The sequence below is a fragment of the Coenobita brevimanus genome, chromosome 57 (assembly GCF_032717465.1).
Source record: "Coenobita brevimanus isolate Jiangsu-jjx chromosome 57, ASM3271746v2, whole genome shotgun sequence".
In the NCBI taxonomy this organism is placed as follows: Eukaryota; Metazoa; Arthropoda; class Malacostraca; order Decapoda; family Coenobitidae; genus Coenobita; species Coenobita brevimanus.
In genome coordinates this window covers 57,329,352-57,343,958 of record NC_137010.1, presented here as the reverse complement: position 1 = coordinate 57,343,958, position 14,607 = coordinate 57,329,352, and the positions used below count along the sequence as shown (strand labels likewise).

At 41.5% G+C, this 14,607-nt stretch overlaps 1 protein-coding gene across 1 annotated transcript; it reads left to right on the top strand.

The window, feature by feature from the left end:
- Nucleotides 1-1,231: 1,231 nt before the first annotated feature.
- LOC145402157 (digestive cysteine proteinase 3-like) lies at nucleotides 1,232-10,383 on the top strand. Its single transcript, XM_080274276.1, has 6 exons — nucleotides 1,232-1,309; nucleotides 5,940-6,092; nucleotides 6,268-6,453; nucleotides 7,278-7,469; nucleotides 9,179-9,344; nucleotides 10,175-10,383. The coding sequence occupies exons 1-6, from the start codon at nucleotides 1,232-1,234 to the stop codon at nucleotides 10,381-10,383; spliced, it is 984 nt and encodes a 327-aa protein (XP_080130402.1).
- The last annotated feature ends 4,224 nt before the right edge of the window (nucleotides 10,384-14,607 follow it).

Below are 14,607 nucleotides of genomic sequence, written 5' to 3'. Positions count from 1 at the left end.
TTTTTATATATGTATGTATGTATTTATTTCCATCCATCCATCGCCAGACGCCATAATCCCGTAAGGGGTGGCCGTTTGTCTGAGTTATTTGTTTTACGGGGAGGGGCACTAACCCTCCACCAACCCACTTGTTGACACGTAGGGAGCATGTATGGTTTGGTTATATGGCTGCCACCCAGCATTGTAAATGGTTTCTTGGCTTACAGGAAACCATTTGGCTTGTCACTCAATGTAAAGCCACCTGTAAAGGAAAGAAAAGCAATAAGAAGTGACAGGAAAGATGGGAGAAATAGGAAGAGAGGAGGACAGGCACAGAAAAAGAATGATAAAGGCTAAGGAAGAAGTAGGCAGCACTACATCAAGTGAGCAGATGACGGTTGCCACCACCTATCACAACAAAAGCCTCTTTTTCACTCATGGCACCTGAATTTTGAAGGCACCAAGGAAGAGTTTTAAAGCAATATATAGAAACAGGTCCTTCATTATCCCCTCCTCCCTCACTTTCTCTCCCCAGAAAGTTAAGTTTCCATACTTTAATTGGGTTTGTGTAAAGGCAGTGAACATCTTCTCTGGGCCATGTGAAAGGGTGGTGGGTGCAGAGAAGACAGTCTGTGTCTAAGTCACTCTTGAACAGTGAAAAGCCCACCACCCAGAGGAAGTTGAAGCTCTTGAGGTTCCTTACTTCTACTCCACAGCCCTCCAGGATGTCTGCACTGGCTACCCACAGCTGTCCCAGCAACCCACACTGTGCACTGAACAATTATATTAACTACAGTAATATTTCCTAGTATGTATATGGTATTATACTACATAAGTAACAAATGCACACATGTACCACACGTAAATAAAGGCATAAGCAGGAATTCTTATTATCTATCTATCTATCTATCTATTGCCAGACGCCTTAATCCCGTACTGGGTGGCCACAAAATTTATGTATATATGTATCTATGAATGTATATGTATTTATGTATGTATGTAAGTATTTACGTATGTGTATGTATGTATGTATGAATGTATTTATGTATGCATATATGTATGTATTTATGTACGTATGTATGTATATATATGTATTTATGTATGTACGTATGATTTCATATATGTATGTATGTATGTATTTATGTAGGTACGTTTTTTACTGTGTATGTATGTATGTATGTATGTATGTAAGTAGGTAGGTAGGTAGGTATTTATGTATGCTATTTATTTCTTTATGTATGTATATATTCAGATGAAGGTCGCTGTGGTGGTGCTGTGTGGGGTGGCTGTGGCGGCTGCGCTCTCCCCTTCACCCTTCCAGCTGTTCAAGGTAACGATGATGGTGGTAGTAGTAGTAGTAGTAGTAGGAAGAGTGATAGTAGGTGTAATGGTGTAGTAAGGAAAGAAATAATAATAATAATAATAATAATAATAATAATAATAATGATGATGATGATGATGATGATGATGATACTAATAATGATCTATCTGTCTATAGCCAGACGCCATAATCCCTTAAGGGGTGGCCGTTTGTCTTTGAGTTAGTTGTTTTCCGGGGAGGGGCACTAACCCTCCACCAACCCACTTGTTGACACGTAGGGAACACGTAGGGGTTGGTTATATGGTTACTACCCAGCGTTGTAAATGATTTCCTGGCATACGTGAAACCATTAGATTTGTCATTCAATGTAAAGCCACATGAAAAGGAAAGAAGAGTAATAAAAAGTGACAGGAAAGATGGGAGAAATAGGAAGAGAGGAAGGCAGGCACAGAAAGAGAATGATAAAGGTGAAGGAAGAAGGTGTGGAGTAGACTGTAGCACCAGTCGAGCAGGGCAGTACTCCCGAGGTGGATGGAAAGCTGATGACAGGGAGTGCTGGAGCTCCCGTTTTATCAGCCCTCAGGACTAGTTCCTGACCATCCCCCTTTGCTGAACTTTTTCAGTGTCTCAGTTACACAGAGAGTAGGCCAGCATGCTCTCCAGTACAATTTCTCTAACTATCTTCACCAAACTACATGCACAGTACACACTACACTTCCTATTCTAAATTAACAAAAATGGCGTCAATTCACCCAGCCTCGGAGTCCCCAGGGGGGGGGACCATAAATGCCCCCGCCATCTGCCCCTCTCCCGGTGACGACTCGAGGTGCCTGGAACCACTGTCTGACTCTCTTCTTCTTCATTTCTGCAACATTCGCGGCCTTTCATCTAACTTTTACTCTGTTGAGCACCACCTCTCCTCCTCTAAACCTCACCTTCTTTTTCTAACGGAGACTTAGCTGTCTGAGGCAACTGACAGCAAACCCTTTTCTGTATCCTCCTACTTTCTCTATACTCATTTCAAAGCCAAAGGTGGCTGTTGTGTATACATACGCAACGACTTATCTTGCTCTCGTGTTCCTGAACTTGATTCTTCTGAATTCTCCACACTCTGGCTTCGGCTTTCCTGTCATTCTCTGACTAAATATATCTGTGCTGTTTACTTATCCCCTAATTCTACTGACTATCAAAAATTCTTCGACTATCTTACTTCTACGATGGAACACATTCTGTCCATTTCTCCTTTCTCTGAAATCTCCATTCTTGGAGATTTCAATGTTCACCACCACCTTTGGCTCTCCTCTCCTTTCACGGATCCACCTGGTGAACAAGCCTACATCTTTTCTATCCTTAATGACCTAGAGCAGCTTGTACAGCACCCTACCCGTATCCCTGACCGCCTTGGAGAGAGCTCCAACATACTTGACCTCTTCCTCACAACTAATCCTTCTGCTTACTCTGTTAATCTTTTCTCTCCGTTGGGCTCCTCCGATCACAACCTTATTACCTTAACCTGTCCTATCACTCCGGTACGGCCTGTGGACCCTCCAGGGAAGCGTCGTCTGTGGCATTTTGGAGCCGCGGACTGGGAGGCCCTCAGGCAGTACTTCTTTGATTTTCCCTGGAATGATTATTGCTTCCATGGCCGTGAGCCATCTGAGTGTGCCTTGCGCATTACAGAGGTTATTCTCTCGGGCATGGAAGCATACATTCCTTTCTCATATCCTTTGACTAACGCAAGAAAGCCTTGGTTTAATCACGCTTGTTCTAATGCTGTCCGCAACAAGAAGAAGGCCTACAAAAGGCACCGGAGCCAACCCACCCCTGAATCACATTGTCTTTACGTTTCTGCCCGGAATCGTGCTAAGTCTGTTCTTCGCTCTACTAAAAATAATTTCATCCATACTAAATGCTCTCAACTCTCCAACTCGAATTCTTCCCGCTCCTTCTGGCACCTTGCCAAAAATCTTTCTAACAACTTTACCTCATCATCCTTCCCTCCTCTTTTCTACTCTGATGGTTCTGTAGCTATTTCTTCTACTGATAAAGCAGATCTCTTCGCACAGACTTTCTCCTCCAATTCCACCTTAGACAATTCCGGTGCTGTTCCTCCAACACTTCCCCCCTCTGACTTCCTCATGGCTGATATTAAAATTTCTTCAGTTGATGTATTTTCTGCCATCACTGGCCTCAGTACTAACAAGGCATATGGGCCTGATGGGGTCCCTCCTGTTGTTCTCAAGAACTGTGCTTCTGTGCTTACACCCTGCCTAGGTAAACTCTTTCGCCTTTGTCTGTCAACTTGTACCTTTCCTTCTTGCTGGAAGTTTGCTCTCATTCAGCCAGTCCCTAAGAAGGGTGACCACTCCCAACCCTCCAACTATCGTCCAATTGCTTTAACGTCCTGTATTTCAAAAGTTTTCGAGTCTATTCTTAATAGAAAAATTTTAAGGCATCTTTCCTATCTCAACCTTCTTTCCGATCATCAGTATGGGTTCCGTCAGGGACGCTCCTCTGGCGATCTTCTCACCTACCTTTCAGACTCCTGGTCATCCTCCTTTCGGGACTTTGGCGAAAGCTTTGCCATTGCACTTGACATCTCAAAGGCTTTCGATCGAGTCTGGCGTAAATCTTTAATTTCCAAACTGCCCTCCTACGGTTTCTATCCTTCTATCTGTGCCTTCATCGCTAGTTTCCTTTCTGGTCGTTCTATAGCCGCTGTTGTAGACGGCCATCGTTCTTCTCCTAGATCTATCAACAGTAGTGTTCCTCAGGGCTCTGTCCTATCACCAACTCTCTTCCTTTTATTCATCAATGATCTTCTAAGCTGTACATCTAACCCTATCCACTCATACGCTGATGACTCCACCCTTCACCTTTCCATTCGGTTCCCGCAACGCCCATCTCAACAGTTACTTCAACAAACAAGGGATGAGGCTATGGCACACCTAATGTCTGACTTGGCTCGTATCTCTGACTGGGGTAAAAATAATATGGTTGTCTTTAATGCATCTAAGACTCAGTTCTTACACCTATCAACCCGACAAAATCTTCCACAGGTATACCCACTAATGTTTAATAATATTCAGCTTAATCCTGCATCATCCTTGAACATGCTTGGGGTTTCATTTACTCGGGACTTATCTTGGAAAAATCATATTACATCTCTTGTAAAATCTGCTTCCAAGAGATTGGGTGTGCTAAGCCGACTCCGCTCTTTCTTTACCCCTGCTCAATTGTTGACTCTATACAGGGGTTTTATCCACCCCTGTGTGGAGTACAACTCTCATGTGTGGGGAGGCTCCCCACATACAGCTCTTCTCAATAGGGTGGAGTCAAAGGCTTTTCGTCTCATTAACTCTCCTCCTCTTACTGACTCCCTTCAACCTCTGTCTCTTCGCCGCTCTGTTGCATCTTTATCTCTTTTCTATCGCTACTTTAATGGTCACTGCACCTCTGAACTGTCTGCTTGCATTCCTCCACCTCTACGACGGGCGCGTAGCACCCGTCTGGCAGCAAACTCTCATCCCTTTTCTGTCCATCTCTCTAATGCAAGAGTTAACCGTTACTCCCAGTCTTTCATTTATGCAACAGGTCAGCTCTGGAACTGTCTCCCTCTGTCTGTATTTCCTGCTGCCTATGATCTCCAGTCTTCCAAACGCAGTGTGTCCAGGCATCTCAAAATGATCGGATTTTGAGTTTGGCTCTCTGTTGTATTTTGTTTTTCTCTTGGAGGGAACTGTTGCTGCGGGCTCATGGCCTTTGGTTCCTTCTTCCTCGCATAAAAAAAAAAAAAACATCAAGTGAGTGGATGATGGTCACGACCACCTACCAAAATGATAATAATAATAATAATGATAATGATAATAATAATAATTATGATGATGAGAATGATTATGATTCTGGTGGTGGTGGTGGTGGTTGTGGTGGTAGTGATGGTGATGGTGGTGATGATAACAATAGTGCCTATAAACTTAGTAGTAGTAATAATAGTAGTAGTAGAATAATAATGATAATAATAATAATAATAATAATAATAATAAGCTGCACAGATATTCCTATAAATCAAACACAAACTTCTTACCCAGTCCTACAACCATTCCTAACTAACCTTACTTTCTCACCTAGTATTCCCAAACCCTTTCTAACAGAGCCTTAAACTTACCTAACCAACCCTGACTTCAACCTAAAGAAAGAGTCTAATATTTAACGTAGCCTATCCTTGTCACATCCAACGCAATTGTAACGAAAATCTGAGCTAAACTTAACGCAAATCATTTTAATGCTAATCTATCCTGTTACTTATCCTTCCTGATCCTCCCGTGATCTAACCCAAAGCAGTCTCTAGCCTACCCATCCAAGTCTGGCTTGGTAGAGCGACCTAGCTTGGCCCAGTCTTGACCCCCCACGTCTCTAATGCTGACCTAATCTAACAATCTTGACCCCACCAAGCCACATCTAGCTTGGTATGACCCAATTCGACCCAGCCTAACCCACTCTTGAGCCAACATATTGCTAACTTCTCACACCCTAACAAACCCTACCATAACCCTATCTAACCTAACCTAACCTAGCTTAGGCTAGCACAATTATAACCCCAGACCCACCTACCTAGTCTCAACTCGCGTCAATCCCACAGGCGAAGTACGGCAAGAAGTACGTGGATGCGCAGGAGGAGGCGTATCGTAAATCCGTGTATGAGCAGAACCAGGAATTCATCGACAACCACAACGCCGCCTACGAGAACGGCGAGGTCACCTTCACCCTCGCCATGAATCAGTTTGGGGACATGGTAGGTGCAGTTACCCTTAGTGTCACATGGGTGATGGCGGCTGTTTACGCGTGCTTGGTTCTGTGAGTTTAATATGGTGTATGTACTGTTCCCTTTAGAGGCAAATGGTGGACAGTGTGAAGTCGCATTTGGGTGTGTTTGGAGATGATAATGCGCACTTTAAAAAATTTTTCAGACACAGGAAGAGATCAACGCCAAAATGAACGGATACCTCACGACGCCAAGTGTCCATCATCCTATGGCTGTACTCGGCGCCGGCAAGGACGACACCCTTCCAGACTCCGTGGACTGGCGGACCAAGGGCGTGGTCACCCCCGTCAAGGACCAGAAGGACTGTGGCTCCTGCTGGGCGTTTTCTACCGTAAGATTCTTGTTTATGTGAAACAGTTCTGACAGCTTTACAACACCAGAGAGCGTCCCACTGATGTTACCAGAGATGAAGTGGAATGGGGATTTTTTTTTTTTTTTTTTTTTTTTAGGGAAATCTTATTTATTCCACCCAGAATGGGAGTCACATCCCATTAGTTGTACCACCTGTGACTGCACTCTTGGCATTGAGCTCTATAGTATGAAGAGGCTTTCTCATGGGTAGCACCACGTAGTTTGTGTAACAGCCGCCAGGGGCCCAGGGCAGCACTGATGTTTATCTACACCACCGACGCCCACGTCTTTTGAAATCAGCCAATGAATTCGGAAAATATAGTGCCATGGCCCACTGCTTAGCTTATGTAAGCAACAGCGAAACAGAAACAGCAAGATAAGAACAATGATCCAATTGCATTACCATTGTGGAGGCAACGAGCAGTGTTGTTTCAATGTGACGGCCAAAGTTACACGCTTGCTATGGAGATAGCCTTTCCATATTATAGAGCTCATTGGCTTGTGGCCATCCTGACAAAATAAAAGAAGAAGAAGAAGGATGATTTTATTAGAGCAGAGGGAAAAGGTGCGGGCACCGCTCACAGTTTCTGGCAGTTGTATGTGAGGCCCATAGAGCTGAGCAAGTTTGGGTTTTCACACTGGCCGTATTTAGAGAGGAGACGTGAAGATTAACCACACCCGATATTCTTAAATGATCCACACATTACAGTCAGAAAGGGGGGAATTGCATATGCCTTGCTGTCTTGATTACAATAATATAACCAAGTCTTCAGTGGAGTATAATGGTGACTCTCTCCTCTTCAGACTGGCTCACTGGAGGGCCAACACTTCCTGAAAACCGGAGATCTGGTGAGTTTGTCTGAGCAGAACTTGGTCGACTGCTCCGGCGAGTACGGTAACTTTGGCTGCGGGGGAGGCCTCATGGACAGCGCCTTCGAATACATCAAAGATAATGGGGGCATCGACACTGAGGAATCTTACCCTTATGAGGGAGTGGTCAGTCTTCTATAGCCACAGTCACTTTTATATAGCCAGTCAGTCTTATGCTACCACGGTACTTCCTGCCATTGTTAATATTTCATCATAATTCTTCGCCTTAACTTGGCCCAGATATTCGTCCTTGTGTACCGTTTTTCACGTACCATAACAACAGATAAAAGTTAATGCTACGGCTCTACATCCTTTTTGCCATACCTCTCTGACAAGCATCATATTCTAGTGTAAATTTCTTGTTTCAGTTAAGTATTCAAGAGCTAGAGAGATCAATTTTAGGCCAAGTTAAAATAAGAAGCGTATACCGTAGTCTTATGCAGTAGGGCGTTCAGGACACCAACTGCCTTTGCCCTTAATTGGACTGCAATCATCGTCAAAGGTTCATCCCAGACTAGAACTTTTTTTTCGTGGTAGTTTGATGCATAGCGTGGCTATACATGAGAAGCAGTTCACGATGACACTGTTAGGCCACATCCATTCAAAACTTGCTGAAACAGACAGGAGTTAAGCATTACCATACCCCATAGATTTGCTTGCCCACACCCGCCTGCGTCCAGTATGGGTTAGGATGTGGCCACACTTGTCTAAAACATGTGATCGACAAGCTGAAACGAGGCACCAGGTTAGGGGTGCTGCAGTATCTGAGTTTGCACGTTGGATGGACCCTTGAGCCTCGTTTCCTCCTGTCAGTCACATGCCTGGAGCAAGTGTGGCTGCACCCTTAGTGATGCAAATTCCCTCCGCACTCACCAGTGCCAGTAGGTATTTGGTGTGGACACAGCCTTATTCGTGCACTTTGAAAACACATCGAACATTCAACAACATCTTTTTCACGGTGTAACCCTTCCGATGACTTCCTTTCTTCCGGTAGTGGGTGACAAGACGAACACTCAAATCCACTTTAAACCTTTCAATCCCAAGACATTTTTTTTTTTAAGTTTTGCTGCTCTCGGTCAGTTTTGCTGCACTGGAGAAAATTTACGAACAGGAGGAGTTTGGTGCAGCTTTCATTAACTCCTAAGCTACTGGGGTGTTCTCTTAAGTCAGATAGTAGTAGTAATAGCAGTAGTAGTTGTTGTTGTTGTAGAGCAGTAGTAGTAGTAGCAGTAGTAGCCCCAGGTCCATCTGAAATGTGAACCCAGTGGACTGTAGGCTGAAGTTGCCCCCTTCCTGCAGTGCACCATCCTCCTTTGGGATGGTAAGGAAGTAGTTGAAGGACGACTGTATGATCTTACAATTGAGTTAGCCTGTTATATCAATGCCACCACATGAAGGCGTCCCTGAAAGCACCAAAAATGAAAAATACTACAACCGAAGTAGAGGAATTAAAGCCAGAAGTATTTTTAAATCAGCATGCATCTCTTTCCCATCGACAGGATCACACTTGAAGGATACTTACTGATCAGTCTGCATCCCTCCCATCATCACACTTGAAGGATACTTATTAATCAGTCTGCATCCCTCCCATCATCACACTTGAAAGATATTTATTAATCAGTCTGCATCCCTCCCATCATCACACTTGAAGGATACTTATTAATCAGTCTGCATCCCTCCCATCATCACACTTGAAAGATATTTATTAATCAGTCTGCATCCCTCCCATCATTACACTTGAAGGATACTTATTAATCAGTTTGTATCCCTCCCATCGACAGGATAACACTTGAAGGATGTTTATTAATCAGTCTGCCCCTTTCCGCCCTCGATAGGATGGCACTTGCCGATTCGATCCGGACAACGTGGGAGCTACAGTGACTGGCTATGTCGACGTCGAAAGTGGCAGCGAGAGCGCCCTGCAGAAGGCTGTTGCTAATGTGGGACCTATCTCTGTGGCCATTGACGCCTCTCTGTCCACATTCCACTTCTACAGCAATGGTAAGAGCACATGCATAAAAAAAAAGTAGAAAAAAAAAAGCTGTAGAAATTATGGCTTTAATGACACTCCGTAACCAGAATGTAATAATTACCTTACCAATACTGCCCTGGAAATCGAACCCAGAACTCACAGTTGAGAACCAGCCAGCTTTGCACCACACCACGACCAGGTACCGTGGAATGCTGCCTGGCTCTCATTTGAAAGTCTCGAGTTCAATTCCCGGCACAGTATTGATAATACTGTATATTAGTTGGTTCTTCCTCTGTTATTTTACAGGCTTGTTTCATAAGGCTACTATGACCCTAAAATGGTAGGTGGTTGCGACCATCATCCACTCACTTCATGTAGTGCTGCCTATTTCTTCTTTGACTTATTGTACACTGAGTGACAAGCCTAATGGTTTCCTGTAACCCAGGAAACCAATCAGTGCTGGGTGGTAACCATATAGCCAGATAAAGAGGTGGCGTGGAGCCTGCTATGTTGCCTTCGATAACTGCTTGGAGAGGCGCATATGCGGCGTCCATCCAGGGACCAAATCTCCACACACTTTGGTGTGTGTCATCACAATATGACACTGTCCACCTCAAGGGAACATCGATTTAGTGCACCAGTCAGTCCTGCATAGGCGACCGCTTGCCTGCAGTTGTTGGGTCTGCCCAACCAGACAGACCAGGGTTGATCTACTACCACTACTACTACAACGACCCCAAGTGTTCATCAGCCATTCTGGTATATAAAGAGTTCTGGTGGTGGGTTGTGGCAGTGTGGATATCAATGGGTTCTGTCCCTTGTGTAGGCGATCTCCATTAACATAATCATCTTCATGCAGGCGTGTACTATGACGCGGATTGCTCAACGACATTCCTGGACCACGGCGTACTGGCTGTTGGGTATGGGAGTGTGGACAACGGTGGTGACTACTGGCTGGTGAAGAACTCGTGGAACGCCTCCTGGGGCGACCGAGGCTATATCGAGATGTCGCGTAACAGGGACAACAACTGTGGAATCGCTACCCAGGCATCATACCCCACTGTTTAGGACCCCGACACAGATTTCTGTTCTCTGTGCCACTTTTAAAACTTCGCGCCAAATTTAATTTTCCCAGGATGATCACCCTTCTTTACCTAGACTTTCCTGGACAAGATAAAGTTCAAAAATGGTACACAGAACAGAAAACAGCGACTCAGGCTGTTTGTAGGTTGCTTCGGAGATTTTGTAGTAAGACCCGCCAAACTCTCCCATCTTTGACATGGCCAGCCCCAATCTTAAGGCTCAGCCACGCGATCATTAGGCACCTGTGGCGTTGAAGTATGGTAATGGAAAATGCATGGAAAATTATCTCGTAGACTTCAACTGAAACACCATCCCTTCTGCTGATCCACTATTTAAGAGAGATTTCGTCACCATACTTTAAGACAAATGACTATACCCTTTTACTCTAACTTGGACTAAAACTGCCATCTTTCTATCTTGAATGCTCAGCCATAATAAGAGATAAGCACTAGAATTTGGTGTTAGTGAAGAAGCAGCCACTGAGCTACGTGAAATAAGATGTAAAGGGACAAATATGTGGGCCAAGTTGACATAAAACAGGTATGGCAATCTTGGAACTGCTACTGGCCATTGATTGTGTAGAAAAATCTTTACTTTAACTGGAGACTATTAGAAATCTAATCTAAGTAAACTCTGTCTATAACCAAATCTAGAACTGGGCCAACCATACGTAAAGGAGCACCGTGGGGTAATGCCGAACGAGCCAAAATCGAGACTGAGATAATGGAGGATATAATAATGAATTTTAGAGACATGGCACCTTCAGAACTCCTCCATGGACTGTCTCATATTATTTTTTATGACGAATGTTCTGTAGAAAGACATAAAAAAGGAAAAAAAGAAGTATCCGTTGTCTGACCTCCATTTTCTGAGTTTAGCTATTACATCTTATTCGGCGTATTCCGTGGATGGCCCGTCTTCAAAATAACCTGCCTCTAACCTTTGTCTAACCTAACTAAGCTTGATCTATCTTCATTCTAGCCCGTATCTAACCTATCTAAGCCTGATCTAACCTTGTGTGACTTCAATGGGGCACTGCTTTGGGGGAATTCCATTTACAGGTGAAGGGAAAACTGTGGAAATGAGAGCCGTAATCTAGATGGCACAGGAGGCTTCGTAGCACCAATCATCTTGCTATTTATTCGGATATTGCACCTTATAATTCTCTTGTATGTTATTTATGTCGCTTTAATATTGACATAGACCAGATCAATAACGCACCAGAGCATACTAAGGTGTTATGTGGTTAACAAATCGCATAGGAAAAAGCATTACGAAATCTCCAGTTGCTCAGAATACAGCCGTAATGTAAACAAAACACGGATTATTTCTGTAACAAGACACTGGTTACAGAAATTACACTGTACCTGGTAAATAAAAGTACAAAATGTTACAACTTTTTATTCTTATCATCATCTTCAAGTTGTATGCCGGCCAGGACATTACTGGAACGAAAAGAAAGGTTATAGAGATTTTGTGACCTTTGCTTGTGTACGAAGGAAAGAAATGTTGAAAAGAATGAACAGGAAAGGCAAGTAAAAGGGAGTAGTTTCCCCTCCTGCAAAAAATAATCTGAGTTACGGTAGTGAATTGGTGGTATGTTTGAGTATCCCACCAGAGCCTCTAGAACATTCCTCGCCAGTGATCAACAAGGTGCTTAAAACTTTCATTTAAAAAAGTGTAGTGCAAAGAAAAAGGAATATCTATCCATCTATCTATATATTTATCAATCTATCTATCTACCTATATTCATTTGTCCGTCATCTCTCAAATTTATCCATTCTTTTTCCATCTCCTATCGATGTTGCCTGGGAGGAAAATAATGACTGGCCATAGCACAGTACTGAGCCCGGCGCCACGAACGAAACTACTTAAATTCCCAGTTGCACTGTGATTTGAAGAATTCCCCCATGTCTCTTCTTTAAAAAAAACAAGAAAAAGATAAAAGACTAAGCTACAAAAGGTAATTAAGCGTAAATCAGCTTGAGACTCCCACCTCTGTACAGTATTGATTGCTTCATGAATACGCAACCCAATTCTAGTGTGTACCCTGGAAGCTCTGCATTACAATTGATACCTTACGTCTTTCACTGCTCCCCATTACAGTTTATCATGCTTTACACTTTACACTTTACACTTTATCATGCTTTACACTTTACACTTTATCATGCTTTACACTTTACACTTTATCATGCTTTACACTTTACACTTTACACTTTATCATGCTTTACACTTTACACTTTATCATGCTTTACACTTTACACTTTATCATACTTTACACTTTACACTTTATCATACTTTACACTTTACACTTTATCATGCTTTGCACTTCACACTTTACACTTTATCATACTTTACACTTTACACTTTATCATGCTTTACACTTTACACTTTACACTTTATCATCCTTTACACTTTACACTTTATCATACTTTACACTTTACACTTTATCATGCTTTACACTTTACACTTTACACTTTATCATGCTTTACACTTTACACTTTATCATGCTTTACACTTTACACTTTACACTTTATCATCCTTTACACTTTACACTTTATCATACTTTACACTTTACACTTTACACTTTATCATGCTTTACACTTTACACTTTATCATGCTTTACACTTTACACTTTACACTTTATCATGCTTTACACTTTACACTTTACACTTTATCATGCTTTACACTTTACACTTTATCATGCTTTACACTTTACACTTTACACTTTATCATGCTTTACACTTTACACTTTACACTTTATCATGCTTTACACTTTACACTTTACACTTTATCATGCTTTACACTTTACACTTTACACTTTATCATGCTTTACACTTTACACTTTATCATACTTTACACTTTACACTTTATCATACTTTACACTTTACACTTTATCATGCTTTACACTTTACACTTTATCATACTTTACACTTTACACTTTATCATCCTTTACACTTTACACTTTATCATACTTTACACTTTACACTTTACACTTTATCATACTTTACACTTTACACTTTATCATACTTTACACTTTACACTTTATCATGCTTTACACTTTACACTTTACACTTTATCATACTTTACACTTTACACTTTATCATACTTTACACTTTACACTTTATCATGCTTTACACTTTACACTTTATCATACTTTACACTTTACACTTTACACTTTATCATACTTTACACTTTACACTTTATCATACTTTACACTTTACACTTTATCATACTTTACACTTTACACTTTATCATGCTTTACACTTTACACTTTATCATACTTTACACTTTACACTTTATCATACTTTACACTTTACACTTTATCATACTTTACACTTTACACTTTACACTTTATCATACTTTACACTTTACACTTTATCATACTTTACACTTTACACTTTATCATACTTTACACTTTACACTTTACACTTTATCATACTTTACACTTTACACTTTATCATACTTTACACTTTACACTTTATCATGCTTTACACTTTACACTTTATCATACTTTACACTTTACACTTTATCATACTTTACACTTTACACTTTATCATACTTTACACTTTACACTTTACACTTTATCATGCTTTACACTTTACACTTTACACTTTATCATACTTTACACTTTACACTTTATCATCCTTTACACTTTACACTTTATCATACTTTACACTTTACACTTTACACTTTATCATACTTTACACTTTACACTTTACACTTTATCATACTTTACACTTTACACTTTACACTTTATCATACTTTACACTTTACACTTTATCATGCTTTACACTTTACACTTTACACTTTATCATCCTTTACACTTTACACTTTATCATACTTTACACTTTACACTTTACACTTTATCATGCTTTACACTTTACACTTTACACTTTATCATACTTTACACTTTACACTTTACACTTTATCATGCTCTTTTTGGTGTGCTTGATTTAAAAACGCTCATTGACGACTGTGATATAATGTAGGTAAAAGTATCTCCACTCAAAGCGATTAAGTTTAATGTAGAAGAAATCTGTTGGGGGGGAAGGGGTTGATGGCTGTGTTTATGAATTTAGTTTGAAAAGTCCGTCTTGAAGTGAGTAAATGAGAGAGAGAGAGAGAGAGAGAGATATGAATAAATAGATAGATGGATGATTGTGACAGAGAGAGAGAGAGAGAGAGAGAGAGAGAGAGAGAGAGAGA